General features: G+C 44.0%; 1 protein-coding gene across 2 annotated transcripts in view; it reads left to right on the top strand.

The window, feature by feature from the left end:
• Positions 1-4,235: 4,235 nt before the first annotated feature.
• Positions 4,236-20,940, top strand: part of MYL3 (myosin light chain 3) — a 38,557-nt gene continuing 21,852 nt past the window's right edge. The window contains exon 1 of one of the 2 annotated variants that reach the window (XM_054818193.1): positions 4,236-4,518. In XM_054818193.1, the coding sequence (XP_054674168.1) occupies positions 4,396-4,518 (123 nt within the window). In that variant the 5' untranslated portion in view covers positions 4,236-4,395. The remainder of the gene's footprint in view (positions 4,519-20,940) is intronic. The other variant, XM_054818192.1, reaches the window with a different exon arrangement.

The raw sequence follows: 20,940 nt of genomic DNA, 5'->3' as shown, positions 1-20,940 counted from the left end.
TGATTCAGATTTTGGCTACAATATTTTGTTTTCACTTATATTCTATTTTTCTGGTTCTCAAATCCAATTTTTTTCTCTGGGAAAATGTCTTCATGAGCTCTGTTCGCTTTGAAGATGATTCTGGTCCATCTCTCAGGAGAAACTCATCATACCCTGATGATCAAGAGAATTTTAGAAAATTCACAGCTAGCCCAGCCTCTCATGTAGGACTCTAGGGTGACTCTGGAATAGCTTTTTGGCACTGAGATCTGCTGTTAACATCTGTTGTGAGTATGACTGAAAAACTGAAGAACACTTCCCTCTCCCCCACCCTTCAAAACCTATTAATAGGAAGAGGGATTTTTGGTCAGGGTTCTTTGCAGCTGCTGGGACCCTAGGGATCCTCATGGAAGAGATGAACGGGGGATTAGGGCAAGATTAGCTGCATTGATTTGGTTGTTTGCAGAAGGATTTACAGGACATTGGAGTATCTTTAATCCATGGAATTGATCCAAGACATCTACCTAGCAGTGGTTAGCCAGCCCTGCAGGTACTTAAAACTCATAATGCCCCTCCCTGTTTTGCATTGATATTGTATATTTAAATAAAGATAAGCATATGTATATGCGGGAATCACATAGATGGGGCTGTTGCCTGTCACCTACGCTACATTGTGATGAAAAAGCAAAGTGAAGAAGCACCTGAAGCTGTGAGAAAGGGTTGATGTGTGGGGTATTGTGATAGGTCTACATAAATAAACTAAACAGAAGGTAGGAGGGAACGTGCGATGAGTCTAGAAGAGGAACAGACAGGTAGGAGACTGACTGAAAACCCAGAGTATCTAATTGGGATTTTTGGGCATTGCCAGAAGCCTCCCCTCCAAGCAGAACTGACAATTTACAAAAAGTGGCAGGATGCTGCAACCATTTTGATTTTGATAGAAATGCAAAGGATCTTTTCTGTGAACTGCGTCAAGCCAGCTCTATTGTGAATATACTTTATCGTGAATATATATAAAAAAAATTGTGATAATCTTTGTATGACAGTATGATTACTGAATTTTGGCTGAGAATCAGACTGAGGTGAGCTTTCAGCCACCTTTCTGAGTCACCTTTGGTATTATTTCTCAAATGGTTTTTTTATTAGAAAGCAGCTGAGGGGGGAAAAAAACAACAACAACCCACCAACAAACCCCACAGCCATGGCTGATTTGTGGAATTCTGAAGAGAAAGTGAAATATGACTCTCCTTGTTATTATGCTCTTTCTTATCTCACAGAGGTGGAGGTGACAAGATCCCAAGCTGCTGTTGAGCTGCTGCTTGCATCTCAATTGCCTGATATTTTCCAATGCTGTTTTCAGTTCAGGAATAAATCACGGTGGCTTTTAAAAATGTTGTGTAAAATACACCTATGTGCTTAGGCTGGTGCTTGTTCAGATGTTGTCCTTGTGGTTATGGCTGCTCTCAGAGCACATGCTAATTTGCACTGCAGAACCCAGAATTTCCTAGGTCTGTGCTGGCTCCTGCCATGTCAATCGAGAAGTTTGCAGCGGGGGAATGTGGTGAAACTACTCCCTGGCATTTCTTTGGGTCGGTAGAAAGCTCTTGCAATTCTCCAGCCATGACTCATTTCGGTGCAGAAATCAATGCAGCAAAACTTTTTACAGGGCATGAAAACAATGCATGATTTCTGTTATTTCTTTACAGAAATATCTACAGCTTGCAAAGTTTGCAGACATCACTCATTCTGATCAGCAGAGTACATCAGACACTTTCCACACTTAATTCGTGTTTTCCACACTTAACTCTTGTTTGACCTGGGCAGAAAATGGGTAAATGAGAAATTTATTTCTCAGAAAAACCTCTACTCCAGGGCTTTGCAGTACAAAGGAAATCTCAGAAGATGGAATTCAGCCCAAGTAGGGTTCATCTCACTTAATTTAGGTGTCTACAACGTAAATATCTTTACGTGAACTATGTGGCTCTGCTCCCATTATAGTCAGCAGAGATCTAGTCCATTTATTCAGTGCAAGGGTGATGCATCTCTTTCAGCTGTAGGTATCTATGGCTTCACTCAGTTGCTTAAATGCAAATATCTGGTGTCATCTGAGATGCCTCTGCCTACAATGGCCTCTTCAGAACCCTGTGGGTGTCCTCTTGTTTAATTATTCACAGGGAATGGGATTAATTTCCCTACATAAGCGTTTCTAGAGTCATTTCTGATACCCTATGATATCTGAGACATGTACGGGACTGGCAGGTATGCAGTTATGGCACAGATCCTATGGGAGACTGAGGCCCTTCTGCAATGGCAGCTGAAGGCAAGGGGGCATCACCTAGTGCATCTCTGTTGCATCTCCAGTGCAAACAAATCCCATCCTATAACTCAGGCACCAAATGTCAGTTTCTACCCTAGGAAAGCTGAACTGCTCCCCTGGCTGCACTGGTTATGGCGAGTAGATCAATACGTTGGTAAGCTGCTGTCAGAAACTTCCCCAGGTGCCCATGCAAACATGGATGGTAACTGGTGGGCTCCATCAGTGCAGGTCTTTTGGCTTTCGTGAACTGAAGAGAATTTGCAGGACTAGAGTCTGGTCTGGAGAGAGTAGACAGATCTCTGAACAGCTTCTCATGGAGACACATCCCTTCTCTACTACCAGTTTTGACCAGAATTGAATTTTCTGGAAGGTGACACACTGCTGGGAAAAATGCAGTTCTCCAGGCTGTCCCTGAAACACTGAAACACCAAAATACCTCACCAGCTTGGTCAGGAACAGCTCAGGGCTCCTCTCATAGACAATGCTCTCAAAGTGTCCTCTTTGATTAGAGGAATGAGGTTTGTTTCCCACTATCCAAAAAGCACAAATTACCATTACAGTGGTAATCATGCTATTGCACTGACGTATTTATTATTAATACTGGCAGGCTCTGATTCAGGTAGGATATGGACCTGCATGCTGCAGGGTACAGATGCAAAGCCCGGCCCTTCTCCATTCTCTCCAGGATTCCCAACTGTTTTCCCTTGCTGAAGCCATGGTAGAGACGGCAGCTTAACGGGGGTGGCCAGCTTTCTGCATGGCATTCATGTCACACTTCAAAGCTGTTTGTGTACTGCCAGTAATGGACGTGCCGTGATTTGGGAGCAGCTGGGCAGGATAAAGCAGAAGAACTCTTTCAGCAAAGCCACCCAGGGAACCAAGGAGGAGGGCACAGGTGGGCACTGAGGGTCAGGCTGACAGCGGTGTTGGGAAAAGCAGGTCTCAGGGGGGTTTGAACCGTAGATTATCAGGTTGACGTAGTAAGTAAAGCAAAGAGATTTATGATTCAACTGACTTTTCTTTGAAACCCCAGCACAGAACTCTTTTTCAAACACATTGCAATTTGGTGGGTGGTTGTCTTGTTACAAGGGCTGATGGTTTTTTTTGGAGAAAAAAATTATCTAGGTAACATGGAAGTGACTGTGAAGTTAATTCTCAGAGAGTGACATCCTGATTTAGAGAAATGACATAAGCAAACACAGATCTAAAAATTGCTAACTCCATTTTGCTTTGAAGGAGAGTAGGGGGTTATTTAAATCAAAGTAAAGCTAGGATTAGAAAAGCTTCAAATGGATACCCTTATCTTAGTTATTTTAATAGGAATTTGGCATTCAAGTCCCTAAAATGGTCTGGAAAATCTCAGCCATGAGGATGTACTTACAGACACTCAGTGCTATCCCAGAGTGTGTGTGTGTGTGTGTGTGTGTTTCCCTGCTTGTTAGATGCATTCTGCTATAAGCAATGCTTGCTCTTTGCACCTTCCCAGGAGAAGACCAGTGTGTGATCCGAGACACGCATCCTCCCCTGTGCCAGCTGCAATCTCGATGGTCAAACTCCCATATAGCCCCATCCGCACGTCTAAATATAAACCCGTGCTTGTCTTTTAACGAACTGCGGCATAACAAAGGCCAGGGGTGCCGTCCAGCCTGAAAGAGAGATACTCTACACTAAGCTGGGAAGGTAAGTGTCAGCACGGCCTTGGGGAGGATAAAACCCACCGGTGGGACCTGGGTCGTAACCCAACCTCCCCCTTGTACATTTACACCCATGCACCAGCACACCAAAAATGTTTGACCCAGCGCCAGCCTCAGCCCTAAAACCCCCAAACCGTCTTTCCATTTACGTGCTAATTCGTAACAATGCCGTATCCGATGGCTCTAAAATAGCCGGGTAAATGTCTTCTCCTTTTATAGCCACGGCCCTATTGTGATCTCTGGCATGTGACAGGTCTGAGAGTGGCACAATGTGTGACTTCAGGAGACTGGACAGGGATAAAGACCTGTGTGCGCTCCTGATTTATCCTGCAGCAGCCACCTCTTTCCTGTCTGTCTGTCTGTCTCCTTCTCTTCCTTTCTAAAGCAGCCCACTAGCAAACCAACATGCCTCCGAAGAAGCCCGAGCCTAAGAAGGCTGAACCTAAGAAGGAGGAACCTAAACCAGCGCCTAAACCTGCAGAACCAGAACCCAAAAAAGAAGTTGAATTTAACCCAGCTTCTATCAAAGTACGTATCTTTTAACCTGGCACGGGAGGAAGCAGGCTGGTAGGGCTTGGGTTGGTGGTGGTTCTAGTGGTGGTGTGTTCAATGCTGCAAGATGACAATCATCTCCAAAAGTAGCTCTTGGTTTTGAGCAAAAATTGAGCAGCAAAGGCAATTGCCACACGTAGAGTAAGAGTGGGAGCAAAGTCACTGGGGGCTCTGCTAAACAGAGAAGCTAAAAGCCAAATCTTATTTTATCTGAGGATGTTCAGACCAGTTTGTCCCGTCTTATCCCCAAAGTAGCAAATTTTATTACATGCAAGCTCCACTGACAGCAGTGGGAAACTCATTCCTCCTCTGCAGGCAATATTGCAGGTAGATGCTGAGAAGGCTTGGCTGTAGTCAGGGCTGATGGCTGACTGACCAACAGCCAAGGCTAGATTGTAGGCTTGGAGCGGGCTTGGAGCATGGGTTTAATTAATTTCTCTCTGCCTGGAATGCATCACTTTGGGATGCCTGGGGCTTCCTTAAAGTAAACCAGTGGCACCTCCTGTGGTTTTCCAGAAAAGCCCAACTAAATGGCAAAGGAACTGTGTGATTATGTGTGTGTTTTGGAAGGCAGAGAGCAACTTGGGCGAAAATCCAGATTTCCTGAATAACCTGCTGCTTCTAGGTTCTGTCCCAAGGACTCCTCCAAAGGGCATGAGCCTTCTCCTACTCCTTCTCCTTTAAATAGGTCTCTACTGGAAAGAGTCACTGATGAGCTCAGCAGAGTTTGCTAAAGTCTCGCTCAAATGTGTAAGGACAAGACTGTGTTTCCAAGGCCATTTCAGAAATACGTTTTGGGAGAATTTGGAGTCTCTGCTCTAATCGTGAGCTGCCTGACTGGCATCACATTGCCCTTTCAGTGAATCACCCTCTTGACAGGGAACTGCCAATGTTTGGGAAACACTCAAGGTTTTAAAGTAGTGAAGTAGGTAATTCCAGTAAAGTGATGCCGGAGATCTGCTTCTCTTTCAAATGCTTTTTACGATGGGAATTGACCCTTGCACACATATCTGAGAATGACTTTTATTTCAAAAGAAATTTCTCTCAGAGAATGATAAGGAGAAAGAAATTATGTATTCCTATGAAAATGACCATGACATGGACTATCAAAAAAGTGACCTCTTGACTTATAAAAATACAATAAGCAAATAAAGATTTTAAAATTGCTACTTCCCCTTTGCTCCCTCTGCCCCACACACATTCACAGGCAATGTCAGAGACCCCCACACGCATCTTTAGGAACAGCTTTCCCATGTTGCTCGCACAGTACATACCACATGACAGATAGATGCTGCAAGACATAGATTTCTTTGCAAGGCATTGTCCTTTAATTTGGGGAAAAGAAGAGGAGCTTTGCAGCATCTCGTAGGTTTCCTTCTCATGGGGATTTGGGCCAGGCAATGACTGGGTGTAAATCAGCATTATTTTGTTGATTAGTTTACAGCAATCAGATTCTTTCCTCTTTCTTGCAAGAAACCAGGCAACTAAAAGGGGAGTCCTGGTGATAACCTGTGTTTATGGTGAGCCAGAGGACACGAGACAAGACTAGAAAATGCCAAAGAGGAAAATGGACAGAGCTCCACTGCCATCCATGGCACCATCTCCTCAGAGCTGAGGCGAGGGATGAATGTCCCTGGGACCCTTGTTAGCTAAAAAAGTAAAGTTGCCCTGTCAGGAAAACACAGAAGCTATGTGGGAAAGGGAATACGTTCCCTGTCTCTTCAGCATGCCTCCTGAGCACACTGCAGCAAGTCTCATGGGTATCTTGCAAACCCCGTGGCTGCTGAAATTGTTTGCTTCTTCCACCTGGGGCTGACTCTTGCAGCTGGAGATTTCTGACAAAGGAAGCACTGAAAGTGAGTTTATGCTGCCTTGAATGATAAAGACCTTGCGAATATTTCAGTTTAAATACTGATGGAAAAAAACCCCAATCATTTGTAACTATATCAAGAAAAAGTCAGATTACAAGGAATTTGGTTTTGGGCTAGTTTTTAGAGTAATGACATCAGAAGTTAGTGCCGTGCTCCAAGAAGGACTTCCACCATGACCTTGGGCAAGTGGTACGTGGTGGGATCCAGCTCTCTGCTAAGGTCTCTGTACTTAACATTCCTGCACTATAAAAGGAGGAGGGGGTAATTGCAGTAACTTCTTTTAGAGGGCACAGATACCTTCAGGAGGGATACAATGACATTGTGGTATTATTCAGCTGGGATAATATGACATTGTGGTATGAAGGGCAGCTAAGTCCAGCAGAAAGATGAGTTGTAATTAAAAAAAACCCCAACAAACCCTAAACTGGTATCACTCAAAAAATAGTCATGCATCTTGGCAGTCACCACAATTTAAAAATCATCAAATGCATTTTCATCCAAATGGGATTTGAAACAAATTAATTGCTGCTTTTTTTTTTTTTTAACTTACTCTGCTCCCATATTCATGCAAATTCTTTTTTTTTCCCTCCAGCACAGTTTGCAATTATGGAGTCTTATGTTGTTTTTTAAAGTGCTAAAAAGTATGTATTGAGTTCCTAAAAAATAAGTAAATCTAGTACTCCTGTGATAGCATCTCTTCATCTTTGCAGAGAATATTCCATTATCTACTATATACCAAACTGATTAGACTAGGGAAAGCATTGGTAGATGCATGGTTTGGGTCTAGGGTATTTTTTTTTTTCCCAAAATTTTAGCAAGGGAAGATGGTATTCTCTAGAGAAGTTTTCCTGGTAATATTTCAATTAAATGTTTTTCATCAAAAATGCTTTTGTCAAAATTGAAGCTATTTGTGCACAAGGGCTGAGTCTGGCAAATATACTGTTTCCTGTTCCATAAACCTAGCTCTGGTGGAGCTCAGACCATCTGGTGTAGATCAGAATACCTCCCTAGATCATTGTACAACATTTGAAAAAAATGCTTTAATGAGCTTTGAAATTCTCCAAACATCCCATTCCTGCATTCCAGGATGAAACCAGTTCTTGTTTTCATGCAGAAGATAATCTGTAGTTAAAAAAGGCGAGGAAAACAACCTTGTATCAAAACAAAATGTTAAAAATGATCAAAATGCGTCTTTTTAAGGGAACACCTCAAATTATCAATATTTATTCTCAGACCTTATTGCCCAATTTTGTATTTGGAATTTTTAAACTTTTTTTTTAGACATTAAAAAGTCTCAAAACTAAAATATTTCTGTGGTAAAGGACTTCTTGTTTCAATTTTCCTAACAGTTATAGTCTGTTGTCCTGATAATGGTCTAAGAGCCTTATTTTGCAGTCCAAAATCATATTAGATTTTCCCATTGTCTTTCTCTTGCTGCTTCACGGTCTCAGTTTGTCTTGGGTCTCTATTGGGGTGTCATTTGCAATGGCCTAAATGCGAGATACATCCCCTTAAGTAAATGCAGTTATTCTAAAGTTTTAATGTAACTCACATATACTTTTCCGTAGGATTTTATCCATATACTTAGAAATTTTCAAAGGAGACTGAGTGCGATTGAATGTTGTTTGCAATTCACAGAAAAGAGGGGTTTTTTTTTAATTTTTTGTCTCTTTGTTTTTCTGTAAGAGTTTGGCTGAGTCCACAAGGAAGTATTAAGTGTTTCTCTAGAATGGCCCCTGAACCTCTTTGCTTTGGGGAACGGATTGTCCTGAAGAGATTTTGTAGCAAGAAGATTGCCTTTTCCATATATTTAATTCATTCCCACCTGAATGTTCTCCTTTAGCAGGGGGTCACATGTTGCCAGAAATAGATTCTTCTCTGCTGAAAAATAGTAAGGCTGATGCAAAACAGGATTAAGCTTTTATTGTTACGGATGCAGAAAGTGGGACTGGCTCGTCTAGCTTTAACCATTGGAAAGCTGATGGTTGATCTTAAACAGATCATCTATAACCAGCAGGGAGAAACTTTCTCGAGGTTTGTCCCTTGCAGCGGTGCTAAACACCTATATCGGGATGGGCTGAATCACCCTTGGGAGATGCTGTTGATAGAGGGAGATGAGACAGGTATTTGGGTGCCAACACGTCAGCAGCTAAAGTTAGCTGAGATGACGTGTGCTCCAAGTCCAGTGGGTCCTGGGGACAAAAAGGCCGTGCAGAGACAGCTGCCATATGTGGGGACCTGGAAGGGACACAGCTTACCATATAGAGTTATGCTTAATAACCACACTTTCCTGTGTCATCACTTGATATGCTTATTGTAGCAGCATGTAGTAATACAGGTCCTAGGGGAAAAACAGTCACCATTTATTTTTGTGGAGTACTGTGATCCTGAAGGCATGTGAAACCTGTTCTCCCTGAAAAAGCCCTGCAGGCTTATGAACATCTGCAGGGATATTAAAAAAATAAAAACTACTTTTTTTTTTTTTTTTTTTTTCCCAAGAAAAGATGTAAGGCCATCAGGGATGGGAGCAGCCACGAGGGAAATACGCAGGCATCGCGCGGCACCGGCAAAGATGAGATGCTGCCGAACTTGTCTTTTCAGCTCCAAAGCACGGAGCGTGCCGCAGTGCGATGGCGGGGTCGCAGGCAGGCAGACGTGCAGGGGTGCTCGTGCAAGCAGGGCTGAGCAGAGGTCAGGGGGGCTGCGGTCTGGGGGGGAAGGGAAGCAAAAGTCTCTTGGGGGAGGTGGATTGATTTTCAAGGGGAGAAATCCCATTTCAGGAACAAAAGCCCTGCTAGGTGGGATCGTCACAGCAGTTTTGGGTGCCTTGCTGAAGAATTTATTCTGAGCTGAAGTGACTGAAGTGATTATTTCACAATGAGCTTGGATGTGGGGGAAATGTATATGAGTTAATAGCGGACATACCTGTGAGAAGGACTTAGATGGGGGAATGAAAAAGCAAGAGTTACTTTGTGGATAAAAAGGGGTTTGTTTGTTGGGTAAATGTGTTGCATTAGTGTGCATGAAAGGAAAAAAACCTCTATTAAACATGTGGCTGTATTAAAGAAATTCTGCTTACAGGAGTAGTGAATGTATACGAGAGAGGGCGAAGCAGCATGTGACACCTTTGTGCCTTCGCGTGTGAAGAGGTACGTGTGCGAGGCAGAGGTTTCGTAGTCACGTTTTTGAGGAGTTTGTGTGTGCAGTCAGTAGCCATGGGGTGTGTGCCCCGATTTCTTGAAGTTTTGTAGCTCCGTGAGAGGTTTTGAATGTACCTCTTACTGAGAGAGGGGAATTTAGCTACAGCCCTGACTTCTCTAGGAAGAGAGGGGTGTGTGTAGGGGTAAAGGGGTTTGTAGGCAAAAAGGCTTCTTTGTGAATAAAAAAGCTGAGGTGTTGGCCCACTTAAGAGAGATTTTGAGTGTGCAAAAGAACTATTTTATCTGGATGTGCGAGGGAAACGGTACGAGCTCATGGGCGCACACCTCTTCTGGTGCGCGAGGCTCAGCAGTGGATAACCTTGTAGCTGGCTGGTGACAGGAGTGTAAGGTCCTCTACAACATAGACCTGTGGAAAGCATGACACGACAGGGGTTGTGTAGGAAAGAGGGGGGGTTTTCTTGCCAGAAAATGACATTTGCTGGGCCAAGGCTAGGACATCCCAGCACAGGCATGATTTGAATGTCAGCATATTGGAAGAACCCCTTCCCTCTGGTGCAGAGAAAACAGAAGCAGGTTTCTTCAAAGCCGTTGAGCAATCTGTTTCTCACCTGCTTTACACCAGGAAAGCACAGCTATGTCAACAGTGCATCAGGTGGAAGGTGGTACTCAGCCACCCACGCAGGGCAGCACAGTGATCGGTCTGGGGACCATTTCTTTGAGTCTCTGAGCAGATGACGACCTGGGACATACTAAAGGCATCCAAACTACTAAGGGCTTGTCTGATTCAGAAGATAGCCTGTCTGGATATCCCATGCAGTGTACACACATCATGTCCAGCTTGGAAGAAGAAATCATGTTATGTTTTAGCAAGATGTGTGTGGAGGATGCAGGTCTTTGCCCGTTTCGAAACTTTTCAGGATGTTAGATCTCATTGAGTGTTTGGCCGAGTCTTCCCTGAGAATGACGTGGGAACTCTTTACATGTGTATTCCTGAGCCTCCAAGACCAGGCATCAAGACAGCTGAAGGCTGCATTCAACCTCCCAACACCCTCTCATCTTTCTCTCTCCAACCTATTTTTTCCCTTGGTTTCATTCTTTCCAGGTGCTACATATTCCCATTGTCATCACCATTATTATTATTGGCCTACAGTGAATCTCAGCAGAAATACTTTTAGAGAGCAATTTCCCTCCTGTGCTCACATATTTAAAGGTTTCTGAAGTGGGCAAGCACCTGCCAGGTTAAACCGAGCCCATGCTGGGCCTCTTTCTCTCTCAGTGGTTTCTTCCTGAGCTTTTCAAGCATAGAGAAATTTGAGTAGTGAGTCTTGAGGAGGCCCCAGGCAAAAATGACTGCAAGTTTAGCAAAGACAAGAGACACCATTGCAAACACTTGGGAGTCAGTGGGAAATTTTTCCTTCTGAGTTTTATGGGATTTGCCTCTGACTCACTGTTCTTGCTATTGACCGGTGCTCTGGCAATGTGTGAGAACTTTTGTGTGCTTACCATGATTTATTTTCAATTTAGCGAGCGACAAATGCTTCTTAGGTATGAGCTCAAAAATTGCATTGATCTGGCAAAATATCTTCTGATGCATAGAGACAACTCCCTTTTCAGCACAATAATGGTAGAAACTCCTGTAACTCCAGAGGAAGATTTCGGATGCCACCTATTTTAAATACCAGGTATCTTTCTTTTGATGGTGTTAATAAATCTAAAAGTGGAAAAAGTCCGGTCTGGCTTCTAGGGAGGGAACCTAGATGAGATGTCTCTTAGCTGGTTATAGTGAAGAAAAAGGATGTCCACCCTGAAATCTTTGGCTGTACAAGTTCAAGCACAGGGTCTTAGCAGACAATCCAGATAAGTGCAGAGAGTCACTGGATGTTTGGACTTCATTATTAAAAAGTTTCTACACCTAATTAACGTACCACCCACTTCCCTCTTGCACTAGAAATATAATGAACCAAAATGCCCTGATACCCTCGTGATGGGCACAGGAGAACCAGAAAAGAATAAAAAAGAGAAGAAATTCCACAGAAACCCCAGATAACCACAGTCCTCTGCCCTGCTCAGCCTACACCAAAAAGAAATATGAGGATGACTGAAGAAGGCCAAAGGCTCCTGCATGATCTATTGATATCTCATGTCACTGAGTGTGGCGAGTACTTGTTTTATAGAGCTTAGGGCTTTTTAATCATTTAATCTGACGTCCTATATGCAGATTTTGGCCCAGATGAGCTCTACTGAGGCCAAAGATTTTGGTTAGGGAAAAGGATTTGGGGCCCAATGAGAAAAAAAGAAACGAAGACAAAACGTGGGATTCACCTGCTGTATTTCAAGCATCTACAAGTTCTATATTCAAGGCTCAGGTAGTCTCTTCAGGCTCCCATTACAGTTGCTAAAGAGAAACAAGCACTTTCAGAAGTTCATTCATTTCTTCTGAAGATAAGCATATTTCCTCCACAAAGCTGGGAGGAATCCAAATTCAGTAGCCTGTGGTCTTTCCTAGGAAAAACCTGACCTGAGGATTTCAGGTCATGGTGGGAAGCAATTGCTTTGCGTAGGAGCTGGAAGAAGATCGTCCTTTAGGATGAGAGGAAATGGCCTCAGGTTGTGCCAGGGGAGGTTTAGGTTGGATAATAGGAAAAATCTCTTCACCCAAAGGGCTGTCAAGCCCTGGGCCAGGCTGCCCAGGGCAGTGGTGGAGTCCCCGTCCCTGGAGGGATTTCAGAGCCGTGTAGATGTGGTGCTTGGGGACGTGGGTTAGTGGTGGGCTGGGCAGTGCTGGGTTAATGGTTGGACTCCGTGGTCTTAAGGGTCTTTTCCAGCCTAAACGATTCTGGGATTCTATGATCCTCCTGGAGGGATCCCCCTCCAAATTCAGGACAGCTAAAGTCTGAGCCATGGCACTTGTCCTCCATAATTGGTGTTTTCTCGCATCCTGTCTTGCACCCTCTGTGCAGCGGGAGGTGCAGAGGTCTGACGTTACACATGTCGCACACACATGAGCGTGCACGGGGAGGGGAAGCTCAGTCGGAGGGCTGTCAGCAGAGTCTCTGTTCCACCTCCAAATCCTCCCCACCTGCAAGAGTCTGTTGTATGCAGCTACCACAGGTATTTTCTCAAAAGTTGGTGGCTGAGACACGCTGCCTTGCACATAAAAATCAGGTGATGGTCAAACTTACAATGCCCCATTAGCAATTTGCTTCAGTGCTTCTGGATGGCCCCTAGAGATAAGCATAATTAAACCGCCGTGCTGCCTAGCTTGCTCCTACGGGCAGCTCTGCTCCCTTCTTCTCTCCTTTATTTATCGCACTCCGTGTCACTCTGGAAGCACAGGATGTTCTCACCAGGCTGGCCATTGTGGGGCAGGTTTTAATAGTGGAGGGAGCACCTTTGTCCCTCCTGTCCCTTCCTTTGGAGTGGCGGCACCCACGTTGACATGAATTTGGCAACTTGCTTGACAGAAATGAATCGGCGCCTGTAAGTGTAAAGGGTATTTCAGCGTTAGGAAACAACCTGTAGCCTTGACCCAGTGAAATGTTTCATCAGAAGAGAGGATGTGGGATGACTCAAGTCCCAGGGGATGTAGCATCCCCAGAAGAAATGGTTCCCAAGAGATGAAGGCCAGAGCAGCGAAGAAATAGTAAGATGTTGAGCAAGCATGCATTAAAACACAGCAAAGGGATTTCTTTGTGGTATATTCCACTCATTCTTAGGGCCAAAACCAAATAGCATTGGAAATTGAAGGAGCTTTCCAGATGAATTTTCTGGGCCAACAAAAGTCTGGCTATCTTTGTATATCTTTCTTGTTCGCAGAGCTGGGTGACGTTTCTTGTAAAAATACTTTTTGGGGAGACTTGAAAAGTGCATTTTGGTGGTACCAGAATGTTTTGCAAATGCACACAGATTTTGCAAAGAGTTTTCAAAAAAAATCTGAAAAGGATAAAGAAAATTACCAGTTTCAGCTTTTTTTTAGTTAATTCCGTGTTTACATTTTTTTTTAACTGAAGCAGCTATTAATTTTGGAGGGTTCTTTCCTTCTTATATAAAAAATACCCAGAAATTTTTAATGGTTGAAATTACTTCAATTTGGGCAAGAGAACATTTTGACCGATCTGGAACAGTTTTTCTCCCTCATTTCCAACTAAAACTGTCATCAAGTAGAACACAAAACCCAAACCTGTTTTCATTCTTAATCAAAACGACTTTTTCCCTGAAAATTTGGAAATTGCTCATTTAAATGGCACCCTAAAATACGTAGCAGTATGATTTTATTTTTTTTTTTAAGTCATTTTTCTGGGCAGTTTGCCCTTCCAAGTCTTTGTTATGCAGCTGCCAAAAAATAACTTTTCTGCAAGGTCTGATGTCTGTGGCACAGGGACGTACAAAACCAAACCTGTAAACAGCTCGGCTTGGTCTGAGGGATGTAGAGATGAAAACCTGTCAAGTTTCATATACTCTTTTTTATTTGAAATAACGCAGAGTTGCAGCATTACTGAATCCTCAGGCCTTGGAGCATTTAAAGCAAAATGTTCAGCTTTCTGAGTCTGTATATGGATTGCTGAGAGCCAGGAGTGCCGTGGGATTTTCTGAATGTGGCTTTCCTTCGTCTCTCATGAAAAGGAGATGATTTCTGCAGAGGGTTTTAAACACCATCAGCTTTATTTCCCTAATACAGAAGAAAAGGCTGTGGCACAGGGTAAACCCTGCCCAAGGGTAGCCCAGCTTTACTAAATGATTTGAAATCATCAAAAGTAAGGTTTTCTGCAAATGTCTCTAGGGTTTTTTTTCATCATCTCCCTCTACATTTCCCCTTGTACCCCTGCAAGTTTCACATCTGTATCTGTCTCCCCTGATATTTATACATCCCTTGTCTCTGCAGTATTTCCCAGCCTGCTTTTCATTTCGGTGTGAAGCGTGGAAATCGTGCAAATTGGGCAAAAGCAAAGAGTTGGTTTCAAAGGGTTTGCACTGCTCTCAGCAGGGGGATTTCAGTGCAGTTATTATTTTCCCAGTTCATTTTCTCTTTTCAGTTGTTATCTCAGACAAACTAGGACAAAAGAGGTTGTTTATTTCTGCTTTGCCACCGAATGAACTTTGCAGCTTTTCAAAAGGAGGGGGATGAGTGAATATCAAATAAGTCCTGTTTTGACAGTTTCTGGGGTTTTCAAGTGGCCCTGCAGCAGGTCCTGACCTAGAAAGCCATTACAGCAATAAATCCTGCCATGGAAATTTATCTTCTGAGATCTCACGACATGTATGTCTGCTTCTCCAGCACGTGGTGTGGATGTGGCCTCCGTAGGCTTGTTTGCATGTCTATAGTTGTGTGTAAAGTAGGTTTTCTTTGATCTATAGATGGGGAAGTAAGCAACATATCAGCGTGGAGATCTCGTGCTATGGGTGTGCGTACCCAGGGTGGGAAGGGAGTGAGGGCTGCCCGACCCACAGCCTTACCGTCATCCCTCCAGCTGGTGCCTCCCAGCCTTGCGTTTTCCTTTTCCTCTCTCCAACCTGCCCCTTGATGAGCAGGGAGTTATTAAAAGCACACTCTGGATATGGAGCAGCTCTGTAATAAGATCTGCATTTCTCACATAGCTGCTAAACCTCAATCAATATGGTTTTAATCGCCATTTGTGTAACGTGCAATAACTATTAAATTTAAATTAAATGCATAGCTCAGGGCATGCAGAAGGCCCTGGCCAAAGTGCTAACTTTTCCCAAGTTACTGGAAAGCTGGACTGTAGAGACAGAGTATTTATTCCTCTCGTAAACCAGTCAAATCTTGGAGAAGGGGAAAAAATGTTGAGAGTAGCTATAGGAGGGATGGGGGCAGAGAGGAACAGTGGCTCTTAATATAAACAGAAACTTTGGGTTTTCCCCAACTTTTGGAAAGATGTTAGTATTTGGGCAGCGGTGCCTGGGTGCACTTTTTCCCAGTGTCTGTGCTGTCAGGATGAAAAAAGGTGTTAGTGAGTGTTCCCTACAGGAAGCAGAGACACACAGGTTGTGAGCTGGATAGGGACGTGACTCAGAGCCAGATGATGATGTTCTGCCTTCCCTCCTGGTCCTGCACCCATTCCTTCCCAGGGGAAGGCTGGTTACCAAACTGTTACCAAGTCTTTGCCATGCTGGCCAAGGGAAATGCATCTCCATAAGAAATGCATTCCCAAGTGAGAGAGACCTTCAGCTTCGCTGTGCAAGCCCTGACGGTGACCTTGGGAGCAGTCACCTTGGGTAAAGACCTATCTCTGCCCTTACATGTTCCAGCAGCAAAATGCAGACAGTGATAATTATAGCTCTGAGATGGGCTTTCATGAAGGGTTTTGATGTGTTAGAAGAGTAGGGCTGATATAAATACTTAAGAGAATCATAGAATCATAGAATCTTTAAGGTTGGAAAAGACCTCTAGGATCATCAAGTCTAACCGTCAACCCAACACCACTATGTCTACTAGACCATGTCCCGAGGTGCCATGTCTACACAGTTTTTGAACACCTCCAGGGACACTGGCTCCACCACCTCTCTGGGCAGCCTGTTCCAATGTCTGACCACCCTTTCAGTGAAGAAATTTTCCCTAATATCCAACCTAAACCTCCCCTGGAGCAATTTGAGGCCGTTTCCTCTTGTCCTATCACTTGTTGCTTGGGAGAAGAGACCAACACCCACCTCACCACAACCTCCTTTCAGGCAGTTGTAGAGAGCAATCAGGTCTCCCCTCAGCCTCCTTTTCTCCAGGCTAAACAACCCCAGTTCCCTCAGCTTCTCCTCGTAAGACTTGTGCTCCAGACTCTTCACCAGCTTCATTGCCCTTCTCTGGACACGCTCCAGCACCTCGGTGTCCTGCTGCTGCTGCTATGGAGCAGTTCCCCTTGGCAGCAGAAAAAGGCAGAGTGTATCTGCACTGATTTTCAGGCAGAGGTATGCAGTGGGTACCTGCCAAAAGCAGGGTAACCAGTTAGCTCTGCACCAAGACCAGGAGCATGGAAAGAGCTCTTGTTACCTCTCCATGCATACGGCTCCAGCTGAAGAGACCTGCCCACCTCACCGCACAGGCTCTGGGACTTTGGTCCCCAAAGCATCCCAGCCACTCCTAAAGCTGTAGAGGCTCTGAATGGTCTCAAACTATGGGGCTTTCTGACATTAGACTAATAGTGGGCTCGTCCGCCTCCATCGTCTTTCCTCCCCCAGCCCAGGGACTAATCTGTTTGCTTAGACGTTGCTGTAAGTTTTCCAAGTGGCAAAAGGATTGCTTAAAGCCCAGGTATTATTAAAAACAACAACAAAAAAACATCAAAGTATATTTCCTAACAATATTTCATATATACATATATATATATGTATAAAATTATCATATGCTGGCCAGTGTAAAGAAGTGGAAAAAAAATTTAGGAAAGGAAATGGATGTAATATTAGTAGAGGGACAATGCCAATATAATCTCCAGAATGTGGGTTTTTTTTTTCCTCCTAAGCAAATTTCCTTCTTGAGTTTAATTTCATGTCTCGTATGCATGCATCTTACATGGCATTGTTCACTCCCCTGTCCTATCTGCAGTTTGAATCCTAAAAAAGCAGACAGTCAGAAAAGGGACTCAACTAAATTTAAACTGAAATCATCGTGCTATGCTCAGGGTGTGCAGTCAGCTTGCAGCCCAGCTCTCTTTGATGAGGTAGCTGCTTTCCAGAATCCCAGCCATAGCCAGGGAACTGGGTGTTACTGCCACTAACAGCAGGGATCAGGAGAGCTTTAGAGGCTTTTGCTTGTGAATGCTGTCCACGTCATGGACTGATTCCCAGGAAGGGGTCAATCAGCATAGCCCTCTCCAGTCATGCATGCACCCATGCTGATTTATCCCGACTGGATACCTGCATCCTACTTTTCCAAATATCAGTGCTCTCAATCCAAAAGGTCATATCGTCTAGATTTAAAAGGATCAGTGCAGATTTATACCGGTCCTTTATAAAACATCATCTCTCACTGCTGGTTTCTCTGGCTGGCTTAGGGGTTAATGTATGTGTATGGTTGTGAATGAGAGCTGTGCATACAATATATATTAGGAAGAAATTCTTCCCTATGAGGACGGTGAGGCCCTGGCAGAGGTTGCCCAGAGAAGCTGTGGCTGCCCCTGGCTCCCTGGCAGTGTTCAAGGCCAGGTTGGATGGGGCTTTGGGCAAGCTGGGCTAGTGGAGGGTGTCCCTGCCCATGGCAGGGGGTTGGAACTAGATGGGCTTTAAGGTCCCTTCCAACCCAAACCAGTCTGTGATTTTATGATATAGATATTTAGTAAGTGTGTATCTCTCTCTCTCGTATGTGCATGTGTGCATAGACATATGTGTAGGAAAGAAATGTGAGTGTGCATTTCTGTATATTCATATGTAAAAATGATTCAATACACACATATATACAGATGTATATAGAGATTAGCAAATATTTACATCCATGCATAACCCTCTATGCAGTTTGCTTTCTTTATCCAAATGCCCGGTGCATGTGTAAGCACACACCGTACCCATGCAAGGTGCCTGGATGGCTGACCTGGGGACCAGTGCCCCTTTCCCAGCCCTCCAACAGGTGCAGGAGAGCCGAATCCCGCAGCCCGCCCTGCCGGGATGACGCCAGGAAGGATGGTGGCACTCAGCCCACGACCCGGCTGGAGCCAACCCAGCCTCAGCAACAAAAGCCACTCTGCTCCAGCAAATTTAGGCATCCAAAACCCAGAATAGAAACAGTGACAATCCATTGATTGTGTTTTCTGGGAAGCAGCGGAACATCGCAGCCACTGGGTAGAACTGACTGCAAAATCTCCTGCGAGAAGTCTGCTCCTGTGAACAATCGTAGAAAAACAAACTGGTTTATAACCCACCCAGCCTTAAAAAAACAGCAACGGGGAGCAAGGAAATAAAAAAAAGGCATCATTGAGAACCCAGCTATGGTTAAGAGCTGCCTGACAATAACTGCTGAGCGCTTGGGGGAAAGAAAAAGACAGAAAAAAAGAAGAAAAAATAGGAAAAAAAAGTAGAAAAACAAAGATAAAATGTTGGTAAGGAAAATAGCTCAAACTTTTCAGTGTTTGTGGTTAGTGCTGACTAGTAGGTAACAGTCACAGCCTGGCAGGGGGGAAAAATGCTCTCTCTCTTTGCTTTAACATTTACAAAAAGAATCCCCCCAGCCAAAAGCACCCCCCTCTGTCTAGAAATGAAGTGTCATCAAATGCCACGTTGCTTGGTGCCAGCAATTTATAAACACGGCGACTGAATCTGCCTCCGACATCCTTGTGTATGGGGAACAAGAGGCAGGAGCTGGCTGTGAGGAGACCGAAAGGGTGTTGGGGACCGAGGGTGCGGGACACGCACGGATCTCCTGGTTCTTGGGAGAAACTTGTTTTTGTGTGTCACCTTGCAGGCTCTGATGCAAAGCCTGGAGAAAATCGTCACGGGTCAGAGCACTTGTTAATATGATCAGGTTTTGGACATTGACACTGTTGTAAGCAGACCGAAAAAAAAACCAAACCAAAAGTCTGAAATGTCAGCTCCAGTTGCAGTTGTAGGAAACTTCAGATTTGGCTTCTTTCTACATAAATAAACAAACCTCTAAATCAAACAAAGGACCCCAGCGGGCTGAATGGAAAGGAAAAACTCGTGGTGGTGGCAGGGAGAGGGAATGGGTTTCTCCTCTTTTTTTCCAGCAGAATTTGAAATTTCAATAAAAAGGCAGGATTTAAAATTTCTGTCTTCTTGACCAACCTCCCAGCTGGGGCTCAGCTTTTTGGACTTGAGCTCCCTGGTGATGCTGGGGATGGGCAGGAACATCCAGTACAGCCGCGGTTACATAGCGAGATCAAAGCACGCCGTTTTTTGCCTTGCAATCGATAATGTCCTGCTTCAGAAAATAATTTTTTTTAAAAAAACAACCATAACCAGCCCCCAGAGTATGAAGTATGGCAGATATTAGTTTGTGCTCATGGATTTTCTACGGGGAAGTTTTGGCCCATTTGAAACTGGGGCTGGGTTACAGTGCAATTATTTTGGGAGCGGCATGCGCTTTATGCCTGCCAGCTTCGTGAAACAAAAGCAGAGCTCTCCTCATTGCCAGCGTGCTATCACGGTGCCTCTTTGGCAGCTTAATCCTGGGGTTTTTTTTCCAAGACAGTTGTAGGGCAGTTGTGAGATGTTAAAGGGGTCCAGCTACTGTCTGAGTTTGCAGGAGGTGCAAGTGCACAAGGATGCACTGGATTTGCTGGAGGCTGGCAGCTGGCATCTTCCCATCCCTGGGGCTTGGGGTGGTGATGGCTGCATTGCCACTGATGGAAAAAAGCAACGCCTTTGGGACAGAGTTGGGAGAGTTTGATGTTTGCATCATGGTGACGGAGTGGGGTTGTGTCAGTGTTATGTCTGAAAAAAACCTTAGCATCTTCTACCCAGGACACTGAAGTTCTTTTGCGTGTATCACTAGGTTGCAAAACACTATCGGAATAGACCTTGGAGGAAGAAAAGCACGGTAGATGGTTGTGTTGGCTGGTGCTGCTGGTGGAGGCACTTTGCCAAGGTATTTTGTCTCTCAGGTGACCTTGCTGTGTATGAGCAGGAGCTTCAGCCTCCACACCCAATAATGACTCCTTTGCCTCTGGAAGATTTTTGCTTTCTAGAGACTTTTCTGCTACGTCTTGCCTGAGACCCATCAAGCTCATTTCACTTAGGCCAACTTAATGCCTCACTCGGTCTCATTCACTACTAGCGTGACTGGTACGTCAATCAGCAACCAAGAGGAGTTACACAACTGTGTCATCTGAGAGCAAAACTAGATCAGCAAAGGGTGGTTGTTTTAAGGCTTCATGGAGGAATGCAAATATTAGAAGAAACCAGCTTGAATTTTCAGGAGGAGGTTTCAGCAACACACAAAAAACCCACAAAAATTATTTTTTGGCGACTTGAAATGTATTTGTTCAGCTCAAAAATAATTGTTTTGGTAAGGTTTCGAGTGATCTAATGTGGGGGAGTGGGATTCTTAAAGTCAATTTTACATGAAATTTGCCATTTTAATATAAAAATATTTGAATTTAAAATAGAAGAAAAGAAAAAGCTGCCAGTATTTACAAGACAAAATATTAAAATTTGGAAGTGAAAGACAAAGAGAAAGGCTTTTATGTCAAAATAATAACAATAACAATAACGCCTCATTTTTTTCTTACTTAAGTTGTTTACCAAATTAAGTACAATAATGTTTCATTTTTCCTGGGCACTTTTCAATATATCATATCCACCAAATATATTATTTCCTCACTAATTTTCCCTGTCCTGTTTGAGTCTTTCCGTCTTAAGATGACCTTATTGCAAGGGGCACGAGTGCAATGCTGTCCATAATTATGTGT

The sequence above is a fragment of the Grus americana genome, chromosome 2 (genome assembly GCF_028858705.1).
Source record: "Grus americana isolate bGruAme1 chromosome 2, bGruAme1.mat, whole genome shotgun sequence".
Lineage (NCBI taxonomy): Eukaryota > Metazoa > Chordata > Aves > Gruiformes > Gruidae > Grus > Grus americana.
The sequence above is the reverse complement of the archived record's forward strand: the minus strand, read 5'-3'. Positions and strand labels throughout refer to the sequence as shown.